This window comes from Gossypium hirsutum, chromosome A06 (genome assembly GCF_007990345.1).
Source record: "Gossypium hirsutum isolate 1008001.06 chromosome A06, Gossypium_hirsutum_v2.1, whole genome shotgun sequence".
NCBI classification, from domain to species: domain Eukaryota; kingdom Viridiplantae; phylum Streptophyta; class Magnoliopsida; order Malvales; family Malvaceae; genus Gossypium; species Gossypium hirsutum.
The window spans coordinates 2,050,966-2,073,178 of NC_053429.1; the positions used below are offsets into that span (position 1 = coordinate 2,050,966).

Here is a 22,213-nt window from a genome sequence, read left to right on the forward strand (position 1 = left end):
TTATTGTGTCAGATAATTATGGAAATTAATACGAGCAAGATGATTATGTTGAATGGCACAAATTATCAACTTTGGCAGAATAAAATGAAGGATTTGTTGTTTGTGAAGGCTTTGCATCTTCCGGTCTTTACTACTCAAAAACCTGATTCGAAAAATGATGAAGAATGGGAATTTGAGCATCAACAAGTGTGTGGCTTTATTCGGAAATTTGTTGAATAAAATGTTTACAACCACATTGATCAGGAGACACATGCTCGAACATTGTGGGAGAAGCTTGAAAGCTTGTATGCTTCGAGGTCGGGCAATAACAAGTTGTTTTTGCTGAAGAAAATGATGGCGCTGAAATATAAAGAAGGAATGTCTATAGCTGACCATGTTAGTGAATTTCAGAGTGTGATGAATCAGTTGCTTGGTATGGGTGTCAAATTTGATGACGAGATTTTAGGACTTTGGTTGCTTGCTACTCTACCAGACTCTTGGGAGACCTTTCGGGTCTCGCTCATTAACTCTGCCCCACAGGGTATTATTACTTTGGATTTGGCTAAGAATGGTGTGTTGAATGAAGAGGTTAGAAGAAGATCTCAGGGTTCTACATCACAGTCTGAGGTGTTGGTTATCGAGAATAGGGGGAGAAACAGAGACAAAGATGGAAAGGGTAGAGATAAAAGCCGAAGCAAGTCAAGATCGAGATACAAGAATCTTGAGTGTCATCATTGTGGTAAAAAGGTCATATCAAGAAATATTGCTTCAAGTGGAAGAAAGAGAACAAAGGTGGTGGTGATAAACACAATCGGAATGACGATAAAAAATTCGAGCGTGTTGCTACTGTTGCTCGTGAAGATCTATTAGTTATTTGTGATGAGAATTTGGTCAACCTAGCATACGACGAGACTAGTTGGGTGATAGATACTGGAGCATCACTTCATGTCACGTCGAGGAAGGAATTCTTCACATCTTATACTTCTGGTGATTTTGGGGTATTGAAGATGGGTAATGACGGTTTGGTTTCGGTTATTGGTATGGGAGATGTTAGCTTGGTGAGTAACAATGGAACAAAGTTAACTCTCAAGGATGTCAGACATGCACCGGATATCCGTTTGAATTTGATTTCTGCAGGAAAGCTTGATGATGAGGGATTCTGTAACACCTTCAGTGAAGGGCAGTGGAAGCTAACTAAAGGCTCCTTGGTTGTGGCTCGAGGAAAGAAGAGCTCAAATTTGTACTTGATGCAAGCTTTGACTTCTCGAGAGACGGTGAATGTGACAGTGAATGACAGCTCAACTGAGTTGTGGCATAAATTACTCAGTCACATGAGTGAGAAGGGGCTTAACTGTTTAGCGAAAAAGAATCAACTTTCGGGTTTAAAGAATGCTACACTGAAGAATTGTGCTCATTGTCTAGCAGGAAAGCAGAGAAGAGTTTCATTTAGAAGCCGTCCTCCTCATAGAAAATCAGAGTTGCTAGAGTTGATCCATTCAGATGTTTTTGGTCCGATAAAAGTAAGATCACATGGTGGTGCACTTTATTTTGTAACTTTCATTGATGATTGTTCAAGAAAGCTATGGGTTTACACTTTAAAGTCTAAAAATCAAGTCTTTAAGGTGTTTAAACAGTTTCAAGCATCAGTTGAAAGGGAAACAGGGAAGAAGTTGAAGTACATTCGTACTGATAATGGTGGCGAGTACACAGGGTCGTTTCATGAGTATTGTCTGCGACAGGGAATCAGACATCAGAAAACACCACCAAAGACTCCACAGTTAAATGGGTTAGCTGAAAGAATGAACCGGACATTGATTGAGAGAGTCAGATGTTTGTTGTCAGATGCAAAGTTACCAAGATCGTTTTAGGCTGAAGCTTTGAATACAGTGACACATGTGATAAATCTGCCTCCTAGTGTTCCTTTGAAAGGTGATGTGCCAGATAGAGTTTGGTTTGGTAAAGACGTGTCATATGATCATCTACGTGTGTTCGGTTGTAAAGCATTTGTTCATGTTCCAAAGGATGAAATATCCAAGTTGGACACCAAGGCTCGACAATGCATTTTTATTGGTTATGGTCTAAATGGTAAGTTTGGTTATAGACTCTATGATCCAGTTCAGAAGAAACTCGTGAGAAGCAGAGATGTTGTCTTCATTGAGGATCAGACCATTGATGACATTGATAAGATAGAGAAAGTGGAGTCACAAGGTAATGGTGACTTGATCGATGTGAATCCGATTCCCCTAGACTCTTCACCAGATCCTATCCAGGATGATGTGCATGGTGATGTTAGTGGTGACCATCAGACTATAGGTGACTTTGATACTCCCATGGATGATGTTGTAAATGATCAACAACAAGCACCTATAGCTCCACCAGCAGTTCCACTTCGAAGGTCTTCCAGAGATCGACGATCTTCTGTCAGGTATTCTCCTGATGAATATGTTCTTTTGACTGACGGGGGAGAACCTGAATGTTATGAAGAGGCTATGGAGAGTGAATGCAAAGATCAATGGGTTGAAGCGATGAAAGACGAATTTCAATCCTTGCATGAGAACCATACCTTTGAATTGGTGAAACTGCCTAAGGGCAAAAGAGTTTTGAAGAATCGGTGGGTTTACAGGTTGAAGCAAGAAGAGAAGTCTTCATCTCCACGATACAAAGCTAGATTGGTCGTCAAGGGTTATACTCAGAAAAAGGGGGTTGATTTTGAAAAAATATTTTCTCCGGTTGTGAAGATGTCCTCTATCAGAACTATACTGAGTTTGGCAGCTTGTTATGACTTAGAGTTGGACAAATGGATGTGAAAACTGCTTTTCTTCATGGTGACTTGGAAGAAGAGCTTTACATGGAGAGCCAGAGGGTTTTGTTGCACAAGGGAAAGAGGACTACATGTACAGATTGAAGAAGAGCTTGTGTAATGCCCCTTACCCGAGACTGTCGCCGGAGTCGAGCACAAGGCACTACTAAACTTATTTGAGCACTTAACCAAATTCAGATAATTTATATCATACTTTTCAGACAAGCTGTCCAACTGCGTCATAGTTGCTAAAAAAATCATAGCTCGAGTTATAAAACTCCAAATCCAAATGCATAAATTTTCCCCGAATTTATACTCATATATCTACTTATCAATTTTTTTTATAATTTTTGGTTGGTCCAATTAGTACAGTTTATTAGTTAAATTCTCCCCTGTTTCAGGGTTTGGCTACTTTGACCCCTGTGCACTACGAACCAAATTTCTCTTTGTACAGAATTCAAATAACCATGCCGTTTGTTTCTCTTAAAAATAGACCCAGTGAGGAATCCATACATATACAGTATGACTCATAATTATCTTTGTGCAATTTTTAATGATTTTTACAAATTAGAACAAGGGAACTCGAAGTCATTCAGACTCTGTCTCACAACAATTTAAATATCTCATAACATAAAATCCAATTGCATGCACCGTTTCATCTATATGAAACTAGACTCATTAGGCTTTAATCTCATTTTTTTCTCAGCCCTTAACTCAATTTTCAAAATTTATGGTGAATTTTCAAAGTCAAACTACTGCTACTTACCAAAAACTGTTTTAGTACAAATATTGTTAACTAGTTTATAACATCTTTACTTCAATTCATTCGAACTCTATACATGCCATATAAATCTTTAAACATAAAACAAAAACTACCGGAATTGATCTGAATAGTTTGCCTTGTTGTGTTGATCCGATCTATCAACTTCTCTTTAATTCAATCTACAAAAGAAATTATCAAATACACACAAGTAAGCTTATTGAAGCTTAGTAAGCTCATAGGCATAAAAACAGAAATCTTATCAAATATTGTATACAATCATATATCTATTAGTTTAACTATTTCATCCTCCAAATCACAATTTCATTAATAACTCATTTGAATAATTTCCATATGGCTACTCACAATTTAACTCCCTTAGGCCCATTTCTCATTTACTTCATTGTCAAATTAAGGAACAATAAGGGAATTGAGTGCTTCATTATCACATTGCCATAGTAAACTATGGACTTTCACATTGTTACGCATCACACACCGAAGCCATAGCCTTGCCATGGTCTTACACGGTTCACATATCATACCGAAGCCATATCCCAGACATGGTCTTATACGGAATCACATTATCACATTATACCGATGCCATAGCCCAGCTATGGTCTTATACGGAGTCACATTATCACATTGCACCGATGCCATAGCCCAGATATGGTCTTAAACGGGCGCACTTATCACATATTTTTCGTCAATTCATCAGGGTCACAGAATAGAAGCACTCAAATCCATTGTTCCTACTAATTTGTACTTTTAGTTACACATTATTTATTAGTTAATGCAAATTGATAGTATTCATCAACAATAAAATACTTTAACAATCATAAGATTTTCATAACAAAACATTGAACTTTGCCATATGAACTTACCTGGACTAATTTGCAAAAGTCGTAGAAATTCAGGGGCTATTCTTGAATTTTCTCCTTTCCATGATTCAGCTCGTTTTCTTGATCTATAATTATAAAATCATTCCTTCATTAGCATCCATTTCAATTCTATTCTATTTCACAATTTATGCCCTTAAATTTTCGAAATTACAAAATTACCCTAAACTTTTCAATTTTTACAATTTAGTCCCTGCTCAATTTATTCATCAATTGAACTAATTCTTCTCAAATAACACTTTATTTAAACATTATAAACTATTTCACAGCCTTTGACATTCAAAGTTTCATTACAAAACCCTAATTTTATAACTTTCACAATTAGGTCCTAAATAATGATTTCTATGAAAATCTCTTCATAAAATCATCATATAATAGAATTAAAACCTCAATTCCATGATAAATCATCATAAAATTTCAGCACTTATTCATGGAAACTTTCAAAATTATCCATATAATCAAAAACTAATGAATTAAACATATGGACCTAGTTGTAAAAGTCACAAAAACATAAAAATTATCAAGAAAAAGCAAGAATTAAACTTACATGATGTAAAAATATGAAAACCCAGCTTTCTCCAGACCTTCTATGGCATTTTGGCTGATAAAATATGAAGAGATCTCTAGATTCTTCAATTTTGTTCTTATTTTATATGTTAAAGTTGTAAAATTTCCAATTTTGCCCTTATTTCCCTTATTTTTCTGCTGATTTTCTTGCCTTTTCCATCCAGCCTATTCACTTTTAGGCTTAATTTCCCTTTAAATCTTCCTTCTTTTAACACTTGAGCTATTTAATCCTTTTAGCAAAATTTATTTTTATTACAATTTAGTCCTTTTTATTTAATTGACTACCTAATCGTTAAAATTTCTCAACCAAACTTTAATACTAGCTAAATGAAACTTCATAAATATTTATAAAAATATTTATAGCTTGATTTTCAAATTCGAGGTCTCGATACCTCGTTTTTGACCCGTTTGACCTAATAAATTCTTTTAATTCACTAATTTCACCATTTCACAAATTCTTCTAAATTCTTACTTGACTCATAAATATTAAATTACTATCTTGTCCAATCTTATTTGTCGGATTTAGTGATCTCAAATCACCATTTCCGACACCACTGAAAATTAGGCCGTTACAGCTTGTATGGTTTGAAGCAAGCTCCAACGCAATGGTACAAGAAGTTTGAGTCTGTTATGGGGGAGCAAGGCTACAAGAAGACTACTTCTGATCATTGTGTATTTGTTAAGAGATTCTCTGGTGATGATTTTATTATTCTTTTGCTCTATGTTGATGATATACTTATTGTTGGTCAGAATGCTTCTAGAATTGAGAAGTTGAAACAAGAGTTGAGTAAATCCTTTGCAATGAAGGATTTGGGGCCAGCAAAGCAAATTCTTGGCATAAGATTGACACGTGATAGAAAGGCCAAGAAATTATGGTTATCACAAGAGAGGTACATTGAGAAAATACTTCAAAGGTTTAGTAAGGACAAAGCTAAAACGGTGAATACTCCATTTGCTATGCACTTTAGATTAAGTGTTAAGCAGAGTCCTTCCACAGAAAAGGAGAAGGAAGAGATGCAGAAAATTCCTTACTCTTCAGCCGTGGGTAGTCTGATGTATGCAATGGTTTGCACGAGACCAGACTTGGCTTATGCTGTTGGTACAGTTAGTCGGTTTCTTTCTAATCCTGGCAGAGAGCATTGGAATGCATTGAAGTGGATTATGAGATATCTTCGTGGCACTTCCAACATGAAACTTTGTTTCGGCAATGAGAAACCTGTTTTTGTTGGATATACAGATTCAGACATGGCCGGAGACATTGACTCGAGGAGATCTAATTCAGGTTACTTAATCACTTATGCAGGAGGAGCTGTGGCATGGCAATCAAGACTGCAAAAGTGTGTTGCATTATCCACCACGGAATCAGAGTTTATTGCAGCAACCGAAGCGTGTAAGGAGATGCTTTGGATGAAGAAGTTTGTGCATGAGCTTGGTTTTACTCAGTAGAAGTATGCCATGTATTGTGATAGCCAGAGTGCTATTCATCTTGGTAAGAACTCAACTTTTCATGCTAGATCTAAGCATATTGATGTGCGGTACCATTGGATACGATATGTTCTTGAAGCTAAGCTATTAGAGCTTGAGAAGATACACACTAATGATAATGGTGCTGATATGTTGATGAAGGCCTTACCAAGAGGAAAGTTTGAAGCATGTTGTTTGACCTCCGGCATGGAGGCATTCCCCACATAGTTGGAGGGGGAGATTTGTTGGGTATGGGTCCCACTATGTGGGGAACCCATATTTTCTGCCACAATGTTTTGCCTTATTTTTGGTTTTGTCAAAAAGCCATTATTTTGGGGGGCTTTTACGTGGGAGTGGGCAGCATTCTTAAGAGAGAAAAATTCTCAATTTCATCCAGAGACAGAGAGTGAGATTGAAGCTCGTTGGAGAAAAAGAGAGAAGAGAAAAATTAGTTTTTCAAGTTTGGTGCATCAGTGATCAACTCTTCGATCGAAGGTTCATCCGTGGTTCGATTGAGCTGATTTTTGGACAGCAGCTAGGCGATAAGGTGTTCTTGACTTTGTACGGTCAGATTTTTCATCCGAGTCTTGTAGCGTCGGAAATACCCATTTTTCAGCAGATGCGTTTTTGGTGATGTTCTCTCATTTTTCTCTCTTTTGCTAAAGATTACATATTGTTAGCCTTGTTGGAGTTGAATGCTTGTTATAGGCTTGATATTGTGATCTTGTAGTTGAACATTTGATGATAGTGGAGCTCTTGATCGGACTCTAAAGTCCCGTGGTTTTTACCCTTGATTTAGAGGGGTTTTCCACGTAAAAATACCAGTGTCCCTATTTATTTTTGTTGTGGTTGCATTAGTTGATTTGTGGTTGATTAAGGTTCCTAGAGAACCTATTTTGTGCTATTGTGCTTGCCATAATTTTTTAGTTATAGGGTGAGAAAGAACACCGGTTGTGCTTTCGCTTTGTTTCGGCTGTTCGGTTTCTTCCTAACACACATAGCACTATTAAAGGATACGAAAATAAAGAAGAGGTTGAGGTGAATTTTTCGCCTATCTATTGTGACATTACATCTCCAAGACATAACCTTTTAAATTTAAATTCTAAATTGACTTTTCTTTTATACAATTCATACACTCTTGATAAAAAGCAAATTACTATTATATACACATTACAATCACATAATATGTAGGACTTATCATAACTAATAGATCAAACATTGAGATTCAACCTCAAATTTAATTGTGAATAATATTTTAATTATGTTTTGATAATTTCTAGATCTAAATACAACCCTAATAATGATACAATAATAAAAAAAACACCAATGATTATGGTACCTAAATAAAAGATAAAAGGACACCAATGATTGTAGGTCATAGAGCCCCCACCATGATCAAGTTCAACGAAACAAATCCTATATCACTCAAGCAGATATTGGCTTGTTTCCATGAAAAAGACGTGGAAAATTTATAGGATTATCGAGAGAGAAAATCTTATAAGTGACGATGGATTATCTTCTTATCTAAATTTTATTGTTTCTAAAATCATTTTGGTGTTACTTGTTTTAAGAATTTTGAATTCTCGCAATTATATTAAATGTTAACTAAATTCAGGAGTAAAGTTAGAATTTTTTTAAAGGAATTAAAATTAAATTATAATTTTTACGATAATAAAATTATAATTTTATTATTTTAATATTTTATATTTTTATAATTTTTAAATAATTAAATTAAATTTTTATCATTTTTTAAGAGGTTAAAGCGTAATTTCAACTTTATTAAGGGCCTAGGCACCTAACTAAGCCCCTAACTAAACTCAATATTAAATTGAATCAAATTAAAAAAAAAATCTCTTACAACTCAAATTTGAAATTTTATATAACAAATATCAAATTTTATAGTGAATAATTTGATTAAGTCTAAATCACTTCATGATATCCTGTTTTCTTGATAGGTTTACTTCGTACATCTGATTTCATGACCCTCATTTTCAAATCAAAGGACAAAATACTTGAAATACAATCTAAAATACGATTAAAAGAAAAGGGGCTACAAATGATGAGGCCACCATAACAAGATTGTTAGTTGCTCTATTTACAGTCCGTCGAGTCCACTGGAAAGACACATGTCAAAACAAACTCAGAAAGATAATCAGTGTGCAAATTCAAAGCATTTATAACATCTAAGCAATATGACTCTAGAATAATATAGCCTTTCCGCAGGTCCTTGAGCCACGATAACGCTTCCTTGATAGATATAGCCTCTGCAATACGGGGCTCGACCAAGTACTCAATCTGACACTGCATCCCATGTATAATCACCCCATGATCATCACGCAACAGCGCCGCTAAACCCATGTTTCAAGTCTCGTGAAAACATATCGTCTCTGTATTACACTTCAACCAACCAGCAGCCGGTCTCGACCAATGCTGCACAACAACAGCTCGAGCCAGCGGACCAGATACGATACATTCAATTGTTCGTTGTGCTACCCTCTATTCTTCCAAATATCGATCAGCAAAGGCTGCAACCTGTGAAGCAGTAGATTGTTCATTTTTCCAACAAAATCGATTCCGTAAGAACCACAAGGTAGACAACAAAGTAAGTGCCCTCTCCATCAGGGCAGACCCAGCGTGTGTCAAAAAGTGCTCAATAAGGGCAGTAACAGAAGTGTGTTGGATCAAAATATCAGCATAGTGCCACACCTCAACAGCTCGATGGCATTCAAGATAAACATAATGGATCAACAGTACAACCTTCTGCAATAAGCGGGGCTTACACGGGAGGAAATTCCATTTAATATTGAAAACTTATAGTTGAAATTTATTAATGGTTAAGGAGGTGGATTTCAAATTTATTAATAACTGTGCATAGAATTCTATTCCATTTTACTTTTATATTTTAGAATCGACTAAGAATTTTTTTTTTGAGAATTGCATTGATAACGTATGATTAAATGAAAGAGCATGTACTAATAACTACTTTTTCAAGGTTGAAATTAGAAAAATATTTTAGGATCAAAATTAAATTGTATATTTTATTATAGTAAAAATATATTTTTTTATTTATATTTTTAAAATTTTTAAAGAATTAAATCAAATTTTTATTATTTTTAGGGGGCAAAACTAATTTAAATTTTTATAAATTTTAATGGGAACTAAATAAAAAATATTCTATTTTAGGTCCCGGTCCCCTGGCTACATTCTGAACTTTTTTCAAAGAAACTAACAAGAAAAAATCAAGCGAAAGATAAGAGAATTTGTATTTTCTTTGTTTGATTATTTACAAGGCTCTATTTACAAGCCCCTTTCATTCAATTAATACAAATAATAGTAAATGAAGACTTATTCCCACGAATTAATGGGAGTTTTGTCTCATAAATTGATTGGAGTTTTTTTATGGAGTTTTGGACATACACAATTAATTAATAGGATTTATAACACATGGATAATTGTAGTCATATTTAATGTCGTATAATGAGCATTGTTCCTCACATTCTTTTTTATATTGAAAAAACCTCCCTTTTTTTCTACTTTTATAACTTTCCTTTGATGGGATATGACAATAAAGAAAACCAACATGGCAATTGTGTATTCGTGGGTCACTGTGGCAATCTTTTCATCAATCTTTTCATCATTAGGGTTCGTTCCACAACAAATCATGTGAGCCCATGTTGGAAAAATATATGCTCAACGAATGCCTCTTCTTTGTTTTCTGTTTTACTTTTCCTGTTTGTCGGTGGTAAGGCTTTGATAGATATTTTTGCTACTTCATATAGTTTAAAGGGATACTTGTATAAAATATTCTCTAATTGAATTTACAAAATATGTTATTGTATTAATGGTTTCTTTTCGTTATGCTAGCAATCAATTTAGTTAACGAGTTTGAAATTTGCTTAGAGCATATTTAAAGTATATGAATTAGACTTAAAGTCGTTAATTGCTTGAATTGTTTAAGCTGAATGGAGGTGTTTGGTTCCAATGGCTACTACAGTTTTGATTTATGCAGTTTGGCTTCCCTACATTTGCACAAGAGTTTATTTACGTAGTTTGGTTTTCTTACATTTGCATAGCCTAACTAAATGAGTAGTTCCACTATTTTTAATTCACAATACAACAAATGAATTACACTCTATTATTCCCCAAGTATAGAGACCTCACATTTGTGTATAAAGACTAGAGCACTCACCTCTAAAGTCTCCCTTTAAGAATTTAGACTATAAACACAACTTGTTTACACTTCAATTGCACTCACAAATATGTTCCTCAATGAATAGATAGATGCTTGTAAATAAACCTATATAAGTCTATCAAATCTATATATGTTCGAATCTTGTTAATATACTAGAGATCAACTACAATTCAATCTCTATTAAATAATAATATACAATATATTAATAAAGTCCAATGTAAAGTAAAATTCTTGGAGATATGTCTTTAATGTAGTCCAGTTCCAATCTCTATATTTCAAAGGATTTGATTGTTTGCTCCAATTCGATCAAATCTTCAATAATTTGTTGCTCCACAAGATGGATCTTCAAATATGGGCCAACACACATCTACAAAATCATTTAAGTCAGGTCCCAAGTGATTTGGTTGAAAAGTTTTCCAAGTCCAAATAAGAAAAATTATGTTGTTTGTCAAAGTGCCTGACTGCAGTGGCCACTTCTGCTAGCACTTCGACATCACTTCAAAAACACTTGCCTCAACAATAAAACCTCTATCAAGGTTGATCAAACCTTCCATATTTATGACACAAATCCATCTTCACAAAGTAAGCTTTACTCCATCATGATCTGCCCAAATCTCATCAAATTGATTGTCCTGAATATAAGGATACAAAAGATCATAAAGTCACTCCATATATATTCTTGGATTGCATATCGTAGTATACAAGGTAAGTAGATCACATAAGAACTCTTTAAAAGTAAATTTACTTATTCAATCTCTTGTCTAATGGTAAACATGAGATTGGTTGCACAAAATCCTTTCAAAGAGACAATCAAATCATCAAAATATTTTAGTTAAGCATGCCAACAAATAAGACAAATTGTGTGATTGGAGCAATGTTAACCGAAGTGAGCACTTCCATCAACCACTTTCAAAACTTGCCTTAACAATCTTCCCTTTGGCATTTTTAACCGAAAAACCATGTAGTGAATTCTTCAAGCAAGAAATGCAACACGAGCATCAGCAACAAGAAGTTAAAACTCCCCCTCAAACTCAACTTATTCTCTCCCTGTTTTTGGACAAAAATCCAATAAAACTTCGGGCAATTGCAATTGAAGAAGCATCTTCATAAACTGAAGTTTTATCAATCATACAAAGCAATAACATGTAGACAGCGTCATGAACAAACAAAACAAATAATAACAAGCATGGAAAAGAAAAACTCCCCCTTAGTAATACCATCAGCACACTCCCCTCAATAAATATAAATTTTTAATGTATATTCAATAGTAATATTTATTAAAAATGTCATAAATAAATAAATAAATAAATATATTCAAAAAAAATCTAGACGGTCTATTGTATACTTAGCACTAGTACTTAGTAGATGTTAATGTATCAATACATGCATTATAATGTCATGGAAAGTATACTCACAAAGATTGAAGAAGAGAGATGAAGATTGCATAATATTTAAAAGATAATAGCTGGAAGAAAATGACAGTCTTCATGGAAAGAAGCTGAATAAACTTACTCTACTTGCTCTGGTCTGCTATATATACACGATATTCAGCCTCTCCCACCTTTGCTATTATTATTCACTCATACATTGCATTGTTCCATCATATCCAAATAGCCTTTTTGCCTTGTTTCATCATCTCAACTCTGCCTTTTTCCAGCCTCTCACGCATGCACGAAAAAGTTGTATTTTTCAGTCTTCATGTACTTCCCTTAACTGTTTTATGCAGGCGTGCTTTCCTTCATTGATACATACAGGCACGCTAGGTACATTAACTAAAGTCGGCACTTTGGGGGACCGACTTCACCTCTCTTCTCTGCACTAATTTCTTTTATGGATTTTCATTGTATTATCTTTCTTTTTGATATTTTGACTATTTGCAATGTTTTATATGGATTAGTTTTGTGCAATTGTCAACGTTCAACCAAATTTCTTTAATAATATCCAAATGTTGGATTTAATATTTATATTTTAATTTGATCAATTCTAGTTTTTAAAATTTTTGAATTGATTAATTTTAGTTTTCATGCTTTTTAAATTTTTAAATTTTTTTTCCATTAAATTGTGTTATTAGTCTTGTGTTATATTTAAGTTATTGTTTTAGTTCTTATTCTCCAATTAGATCCTTCTTAGTCTTTATATTTTCGAATTTTAAAATTTTAATCTTGACCCAAACTATATTCATAATTGACTTTCTTTTATAAGTAATAGGTAAAAATAATAAGCTGAGAAAATATTACATATATGATCATATTTATCATATCAGAATTTAAAAATAACAAACATTAACTTAACGATTTCGGTAACATTAAACATAAAACAGGGGTTTAACCAAAGCAAAAACATGAAACACGGAATAAACAGCATCAAATGGGTGCAGAAACAGCAGCCATGATCTCTTCATCTGATTCAAGAGCATTCATTGAAAATAGTGGAAGGCAAATCTCGATGTCAACACTCCCTTCTCCTTCACGGCCTGGATACGGTGAAATTTTACCATCAAACTTATTCCATATCCACTTCGAAGCGTAAGTGCTTTCCCTAACCCAAACTCGTTTCCATACATATTGAACCTTGGCGAGCTTCCAATAATCACACTTCGTGGATATAAAATTGGCGAACTCTGGTAAGCGAAAGGTGATTGAAGCCAATCATTGACAAAACCACGCACTGATTCGTCTGTATGGTTAACCACGGCTTGGTTCAATTTCCAAGCAAACCGAGACCATGTTCAAGCAGTTCACCAGCTGTGGTCATTGCTGTTACGGTTTGAAACGAGTTCCCAAAGTAATTAGGGGATAATGGTGGTTCAAGTCTTGACCTATTGTTTATAGCCGATGTGCAACGAGTAACAATCTCACATGGTAAACGACGAGCTCTTGTTATGGACCGCCATACAAATGCAGATAAAGACTGAAAGGAGGAGATTTTGGTGGTGTTAGATTCTGTGTTAGCCTTTTCTTTGAGCTTTGCAATGGACTCGGCTCAGAAATGGAATATTCTCTCTAAAACATGGGCTGTTTCAAATCTGGTGATGAACTCATCTTGGTGAGTGAAAGGAAGGGTAAGCAATGGGCCATTATTACCCTCTGGAAACCATCTCTCCAACACGGGGGAGCTTGAGATTTTTATACTAGTGTCTCCTTGTGCTTGAAATATTTCAGACAATGTGTTGAAGAAATGCCAAAAAGTGACTCGATCGGCAATAGCTTGGTTCATAGAACAACCTATGAAGACCCCAACTATCAACTCGGTGACCTAAATCGATAACAAAGGCCTGGTATGACCTTTATAGTTGATTGCTCGATCATGGTCAAAGAACGATTGAACAACCAACGGAACATAAGTAGGGGAAACAATGTCGGACACCGACATATCAGCAGCGGCATGTATAAGTTTGGCTCCAGGGCTGTTGTTGCAATCGACACAGACAAAATGAGACTTTGGGTTTTGTTCTATTTTTGTTGCAAAGCGACCTGCTAAGGGATACAAGTGAACGGGGGCGATGGAAAGGGATCGCTTAAGCCTCACCAAGACATTGTTGATCAAGTTTTGTTCACAATAATCCCCTGGTGCTGGTTTGGTAAAAAGAAGACCCTTTTGGATGTAGTGTACGGAAAGCATGACAAGATCCCATGTTGAGAGATAAAAGGGCTGTTTTGATTCTTCAGAAACATGTTGTGGTGTAACAGAACATTCTGAGATGATTCGAACTGTTGATGAATCCATTTCTTTCTTTTGGTTGCTCAAAAATGCAAAACTGAAAGTTTAGCTGGTATACAAAAGTGTTAAAGATGAGCAATACTGGTTAATCAGCACTAAATATTTCACGATGAGCAATTATTACATTATCATAAATTGAAGAAAAAAGAAAAGAGAAGTTGCAAATATTGAAGACAAACCTGAACAAATAGAGATTGAGACAAACCTTAAGCTCTCAAGTCCCAAGCTTTTTTCGAAGATTAAAAAAAAAAAAAAGATGAATGACAGTAGGCAGATCGAAAGTGAGGTGTGTTTTTTTTTTCCCATATTTCTGGCTTGTATGCATAGGATGATAAATATCCACTGCAGGGAGAAATATAAGCTAGAACATGATCCGTGTCAGTTAAAGTGGAATCTCAAGGTAAGCAATGGAAAACGAGATGTTTGTAAATCTTGATTGTTTACAATTTTGGACATTTGGTGTTTAAAAAATGAGGAATCAACTGAAGCCAAGTGCTTGGAAACTGCAAAATCAAGTTGCAGTAAAGTTGAAACTTAATGCTAATATGGTATTTATGTTCAGTATGGTAGTTTTGGTTGGATACTTGATGATAGTATTGCTCAATTTGAGGGCTAAAAGTATTCTGATCCTTGGCAGCTATGTTACTTGAATTTGGGTAGAGCGTCGAAAACAGGTATGTTCAATGTTTTAAAGTTCTATCCCATACTTATATGTCGGGTATCGGACAAGGACATTTTCAAGAAAATAAAGAGACAGAGCAACATAACATGGCAAATACTAGCTGAGTTGTAATTGTAATCTGCAACTTTTGGGTATAAGGATTTCATTTTCTGCAGGTATTTGATTTCTGGGATTTGTATTGAGCATTGGCCTGCAATGCAACATGTGATCAGCAGCAGCTCGTCAAGCAGACCAGCATCAGTCTGAACCGAGTGCAGCAGCTAGTTTCATTCATTTTGTTTATTTTGGTTCAATTGTAACTTGTTCAAGTTGGCATGTAACTAGTAACTAGTTATCAAAGTTGGTAGGATTAGTTTTGATTTGAATTTGATGTAATAGCTGATATGTAGCTTACTTTTGTATGTAATTCAAAGGTTGTATTTGTTATGCATTAGTGGGAGCAGTTACATCATTAGGTAACTATCCAATTGTTATGTAACTCACATATATTTTCAAATTATCAATGAAATTAGTGTTGTTGTTCGGTTTTCATCTCATTCAAACTCTTCCATTCTGATTTTTGCTTCAGTTCCTTTTGTTTTGCTTTTGTTTTTTGGCCTTGTTTTGCTGCCCTTGTTCCAACAAATGGTAATCAGAGCCTGTCATCTTTGAGGGCCTCTAAACAAAAGCTCGAGAAGGAAGAAATTGAAGTTGTTGAGTTTGTTTTAGCAAAATGAGTTTTATTCCACCTCCACCACCTGTGTTCTCTGGAGAAAATTATCACATTTGGGTGGTAAAAATGAAGACATATCTCCAGGCACAAGATTTGTCGAATGTAGTAGAGAATGATGCTGAACCACCTCCATTGAGGGTAAATCCCACGATTGCTCAAATAAGGCAACATAGTAAAGAGAGTACTAAGAAGCATAAAGTATTGGCTTACTTGCAGAGTGGGGTGTTTGATGTGATCTTTACCAAGATAATGGCCTGCAATTCACCTAAGCAAGTATGGGAGAAGTTAAAGGAGGAGTTCATGGGTTCAGACAAAACAGGGCAGTAATAGTTGATTAATCTCAGGAGAGATTTTGAAAATTTGAAGATAAAAGAGTCTGAGACTATAAAGCAGTACTCAGACATGATCATGGCCACTGTCAATAGTATAAGGCTCCTTGAAGAAGACTTCAGTGAGAGCAGAGTTGTTGAAAAAGTCATCACCACTCTCCTTGAGAAGTTTGAGTCTAAAATTTCATCACTTGAGGACTCGAGAGACTTGTCAGCCATCTCACTATCTGAGCTGATAAACTCCTTATATGCACTTGAGCAAATGAAAGCCAATAGGCAGGAAGACCATCCTGAAGGAGCTTTCCAAGCAAAGACCAAAGAAGGCTCAAGTTCAAGTCAGAAAGAGAAGAAACCTTGGCTCGATAAAAGGGAGAAACCAAGGAGAGATATAGGCAAGAAAAGGTTCCCACCATGCATTCACTGCAAGAAGACCACACATTTGGAGAAATATTGTTGGTATAGACCAAACATCCAGTGCAAAAGCTGCAAACAGTTTGGCCATGTTGAGAAGGTGTGCAAGAACAAAGGGAAGGCACAAGGTCAGCAGCAAATGCAAGCTCAAGCTGCTGAAGACTTTCAAGCTCAGGAGGAGCATGTTTTCACAGCCTCCTCTTTTGCATCCTCAAGCAAAGTCAGATGTGATTGGCTAGTGGATAGTGGCTGTACACACCATATGGCAGCTGATGAAAAGCTGATCAATGACCTCGACAGAAGCTTTTCCTCTAAAATTAAAATTGGCAATGGGAGCATAATTGAAGCCAAAGGCAGAGGCAATGTGGTGATCAACACTTATTCAGGTAACAAAGTGATTTCTGATGTACTTTTTGTACCTAATATAGATCAGAATCTACTTAGTGTTGGACAGCTAGTAGAAAAAGGGTATTCATTGGCTTTTAAGAATGGTTCTTATATTATTGAAGACCCTTATGGTCAAAAACTTGTCACAGTAGCAATGGCAGACAAGTGATTTATGCTTAATGTAAATCAACTTGAGAAAAAGGCTTACACCAGCCTTGTTGATAATGCTGACCTATGGCACAAAAGGCTTGGCCATGTCAACTTTAGATCACTTGATCTGCTGCACAAGCTAAATTTAGTTGATGACATATCCAAAATTGAAGCCAAAGACAATGTTTGTAAGGTTTGCCAGCTTGTAAAGCAATCTATGTTACCTTTTCCAATCAACATGGCATGGAGGGCTCGAGACAGACTTGAGCTAGTCCATTCTGACGTTTGTGGGCCTATGAAGACTCCTTCCTTGAATGACAACAGGTATTTTGTGCTGTTTATAGATGACTTGACCAGGTTTTGTTGGGTTTATTTCTTGAAGTAGAAGTCTGAAGTGTTTGAAGCCTTTAGCAAATTCAAGGCACTAGCTGAGAACTAGTCAAGTTGCAAGATCAAAGCTTTGAGAACTGATAATGGTACTGAGTACCTATATGAAAGGTTTCAAAAATTGTGTGAACAAGCTGGGATTCATCATCAGCTCATAACTGTCTATACTCCTTAACAAAATGGAGTATGTGAAAGAAATAATAGGACTGTGCTTGATATGGCCAGCTGTCTGCTATTTCAGAGTAAGCTACCAAGCAAATTTTGGGCTAAGGCTGTCAATACCTCAGTGTACCTGCTCAATAAGCTGCCAACACATGCTGCGAAGGAAAAGACCTTTTAAAGCCTGGCATGGACTCAAGCCAACAATTCCACACCTCAAAGTGTTTAGTTGTGTCTGTTATGCTCTCATGAAAAGAGAATCAAGCTTGAAAGAAAGGTTGTTCCAGGAATATTTGTTGGCTACAGCAGTACTAAAAAGAGCTACAGGGTGTTTGATCCTTCAACAAAGAAGATTTTAGTGAGTAGGGATGTAAGGTTTGATGAAGAGAAGGTTTGGAGCTGGAATAGAGCAGATGCAAGGCTAATTGAAGAAGATCAACTTGACAACAGCTTGGAACCAGTTGAAAATGAGCCCAGCAATGAAGACTTTGATGATGCTTCTGTGAGAGGCACCATAACTATTGCTGACATCTACCAAAGATGTGATGTTGCAATAATAGAACCTTCAAATTTTGAAGAAGCTGCCAGGGACAAGAGTTGGAAGAAGGCTATGGAAGCTAAATTAAATGATCCACAAGAATGACACTTGGGATTTAGTGGACAGACCAGATTATAAGAAAATCATAGGTGTCAAATGGGTGTTTAGAGCCAAATATAATGCTGATGGCTCATTGAACAAGAACAAGGCAAGGCTTGTGGTAAAAAGCTACAGTCAACAGTATGGCATCGATTTCATGGAGACTTTTGCACTAGTAGCAAGGCTTGATACAATTAAGCTACTGTTTGCCTTAGTTGCTCAGAAACAATGGAGGGTTCACCAATTGGATGTCAAGTCAGCATTTCTTAATGGTTTTCTCAAGAAGGAGATTTACATTGAGCAACCAGATGGATTTAAGGTCCTAGGAGAAGATGACAAGGTTTATAAGCTGAAAAAGGCCCTGTATGGCCTGAAGCATGCACCAAGAGCCTGGTATGACAGGTTGACACATACCTGTCTAGGCTCGGGTTTGAGAAAAGTGTTAGTGAAGCTACACTTTATGTGAAAAGGTCAGAAAATGAGACTTTGTTGATTGTATCACTCTATGTGGATGATTTGCTTGTGACTAGAAGCAAAAATGAATTGATTAGTGAATTCAAACTGAAAATGCAAGAAGTGTCTGAAATGACAGATTTGGGAGTCATGACATACTTCCTTGGTATGGAAGTGAATCAATATGATCAAGGCATTTTCATTAGCCAACATGCCTTTGCCTTGAAGATTCTCAACAAATTTTGCATGTTGAATTGCAAAACAGTCAACACACCAGTGGCTCAAGGAGAGAAGCTGACTAGTAGTGGAAATTAAGAGAGGGTTGATGAGAAGGAATATCGAAGCCTAGTAAGTTGCTTACTTTACTTAACAGTAACTAGACCTGATATTATGTTTTGTGTTAGTCTCTTATCAAGATTCATGCACTACTGTGATATTATTCATTTTAAGGCTGCTAAGAGAATTCTCAGATATGTCAAGGGAACTTTGAGCTATAGAGTTAAGTTTGAGAAGGGAAAAGAGCTTAAGCTGATAGGATACTCTGATAGTGATTGGGCTGGCTTGGTCGATGACATGAAGAGCACCTCTGGTTAATTCTTTACCCTTGGCTCAAGAGTTTTCTGCTGGAGCTCAAAGAAGCAACAAACTGTTGCTCAGTCCACAACTGAAACAGAGTATATTGCAGTCGCAGTAGCTGTGATCAAGCCATTTGGCTTAGAAAGCTTCTAAGTGACTTGAATGAAGAACAAAGTGAAGCCACTAATATCAGGGTCGACAACCAATCAGCAGTTGCCATAGCCAAAAATCCAATTTTTCAAGGTAAAACCAAACATTTCTAAATCAAATTTCATTTTGTTCGAGAAACAGAACAATCAAAAGAAGTCGGCCTTGTTCATTGTAGCTCAAAAAATAAATTGGCTGATATTTTGACTAAGCTACTCGGTACTACAAAATTTAAAGCTTTGAGGAGTCAAATTGGTGTTTGTTGCATACAGTCCAATGAGGAGTGTTAAGCATTGGCCTGCAATGCAACATGTGACCAGCAGTAGCTCATCAAGCAGACCAGCATTAGTCTGAACCGAGTGTAGCAACTAGTTTCATTCATTTTGTTTATTTTGGTTCAATTGTAACTTGTTCAAGTTGGCATGTAACTAGTAACTAGTTATCAAAGTTGGTAGGATTAGTTTTTATTTGAATTTGATGTAATAGTTGATATGTCAGCTTACTTTTGTATGTAATTCAAAGATTGTATTTGTTATACATTAGTAGGAGCAGTTACATCATTAGGTAACTGTCCAATTGTTATGTAACTCACATATATTTTCAATTTATCAATGAAATTAGTGTTGTTGTTCGATTTTCATCTCATTCAAACTCTTTCATTCTGATTTTTGCTTCAATTGCTTTTGTTTTGCTTTTGTTTTTTGGCCTTGTTTTGCTGCCCTTATTCCAACAATTTGCCTGCTGCTATTAAAGTAGTAATGTATATGCATTTATCTATCCCCACAAGATTCCTAGTAGTTGGTTCTTTGACTCAATTTTCACGAATGCTTCTTGCCTATGCAAATTCAAATATCAGATCTTATCCTCTTGGGGTTTTTGAAGTTCAATGCCTTTATATTTCAGTCCATGATCGAACACCATTTTAAAGTTTTTGTCCTTCGTGATCTTTCTTGACTTATTTATAAGTTTTATCCAAGTTGAAGATGCCTTGAATGATGCCCTAAACTTAAAGGTTCCACTACTCCACAAAATTTGAATGTATCACCAACATGGGCAACTTTAGCTAGTTTGAAATCTGTTGAAGTTGGCCTGCATGCAGCCATGAAGTAGAGAAGCTACCTGAACCATGCAGTTGCAGATAAAGTTCAAGCTGCTGTTTCATTTTGTTACTTCAATTACTTGTGTTGTTACTTAGTTGAAAATGAACTTAATTGGTATTGTTTTGATGTAATTAAGTGCTGATAGATTGATAAATTAGCTTACCTATGTGTACAAGTCATGTTTTATAAGTTTCAAGGTAACTTAGTGGTAGTAGGTAGTTGTAGGGTGAAATTTGTTTGTTTTTTGATCAGCCTATTGACTAATATATGAAATGGCATCATGCCTCAATTTGAAGTTAATGACAATACACATTTTCTTTTTCATTTTCTCTGGTTTTTTCTCAAGCAATAAGCTCAAGCTTCTTAGCTAAATTTTCTTGTCTGCACAGCAAGCATCGAGCCTTCAAGCTCAAGTTTCTATCAATTTTTTTCTTTCTGATTTCTAAGTTCCAACAAAATCACTTGATTCACATTACAACTTTTGTTTTAATGAGATTAGTTGAACCATTGAAAATGGCAGAAGTAGCTGTTGAAGGTAGGCTTCTTCCCACACAGAAAATTTGAGTGAATTTCTAGCAACCTTACTGCTTTGTTTCCATTTTATTTTGGTTTGGCTCATAAAGTTGAAGTTGATTAAATCATTTTCCATATATGGTTTTGAAAGATACCCTATTGATTGCTTGGACTCAAAATGTGCAATGACAACCATGTGAGTTTTTTGAGGTTATAATGTCATACTTACAAACATTATTGCAATTATGGACAGGATTTAATTCCAGCATAGTAAATTCGCTCATTTAAGATAACAGTTTACTTTATTTAATATCGCAGTTATCATCTTTACGATCCACTGATTTGATTTAATATCGTGACTTTCGGTTTTTTAACAATTGCTTGATTTAATCTCGTGATAGTCATTTTTATGGTCTGTTGATTTAAGATTGAGACCATCGGTTTTCTAATAATTTGTTGATTTAATATTGCAACTGTCATTTTTACGATCCGCTTATCTAAGATCGCAACCTTCGATTTTCTAACAGTTTGCTTGATTTAATCTCGTGACTGTCATTTTTACGGTCCGCTTATCTAAGATCGTGACCTTCGATTTTCTAACAGTTCACTTGCTTTAATCTCGCAACTATCATTTTTACGGTCCGCTGATTTAATATCGCAACCTTCAGTTTTCTAATAGTTCGCTTGATTTAATCTCGCAACTGTCATTTTTATGGCTCGTTGATTTAATATCACGACTTTCGGTTTTCTAACAGTTTGCCAATTCATGATCACGACTATCATTTTTAAAGCTTGCTAATTTTTTCGACAAGGTGGGGCAAATTTTTACTTACGGGAAAGATAGTTCGCAGAATTTTGCAATACAATTCTTGACTCCTATACCATACTATCGGACAACAAAATTTGCTCAAAAAAGTTTCAAATTAAAACCTATATAGTAAGCCCCAAATTCTATAATTCATACGTGAAAACTTATCTTAAAAAAGTCACTTTAAAACAACATAAGAACAAATTATTATACAATTATAATAAAAATAACTCGACCCAATAAATCCCTTTTCCATATATTTCTAAAGACCCCTCTAGGGCTCTCTAGACCGCATTTTTGGCATCTCTCAAGAAAATAAAGAAAGCTCTCTTTGTTTTTGAAATTTTAAAATATTTTAAAATTTTAAATATATATTTATATACA

The 22,213-nt window shown here is 35.4% G+C and overlaps 1 protein-coding gene and 1 pseudogene across 1 annotated transcript; one reads left to right on the plus strand and one right to left on the minus strand.

The window, feature by feature from the left end:
* Positions 1-10,684: 10,684 nt before the first annotated feature.
* On the minus strand, positions 10,685-15,256 carry LOC107941530 (protein ENHANCED PSEUDOMONAS SUSCEPTIBILITY 1-like; annotated as a pseudogene).
* Positions 15,257-16,180: 924 nt separating this feature from the next.
* LOC107941527 (uncharacterized) lies at positions 16,181-17,068 on the plus strand. Its single transcript, XM_016875075.1, has one exon. It carries the CDS (start codon positions 16,181-16,183, stop codon positions 17,066-17,068), a length of 888 nt encoding a protein of 295 aa, XP_016730564.1.
* Positions 17,069-22,213: the final 5,145 nt, after the last annotated feature.

Excerpts from the sequence above, each read along its gene's own strand:
- LOC107941527 (XM_016875075.1), top strand. The coding sequence starts at position 16,181 with ATGGCCACTGTCAATAGTATAAGGCTCCTTGAAGAAGACTTCAGTGAG.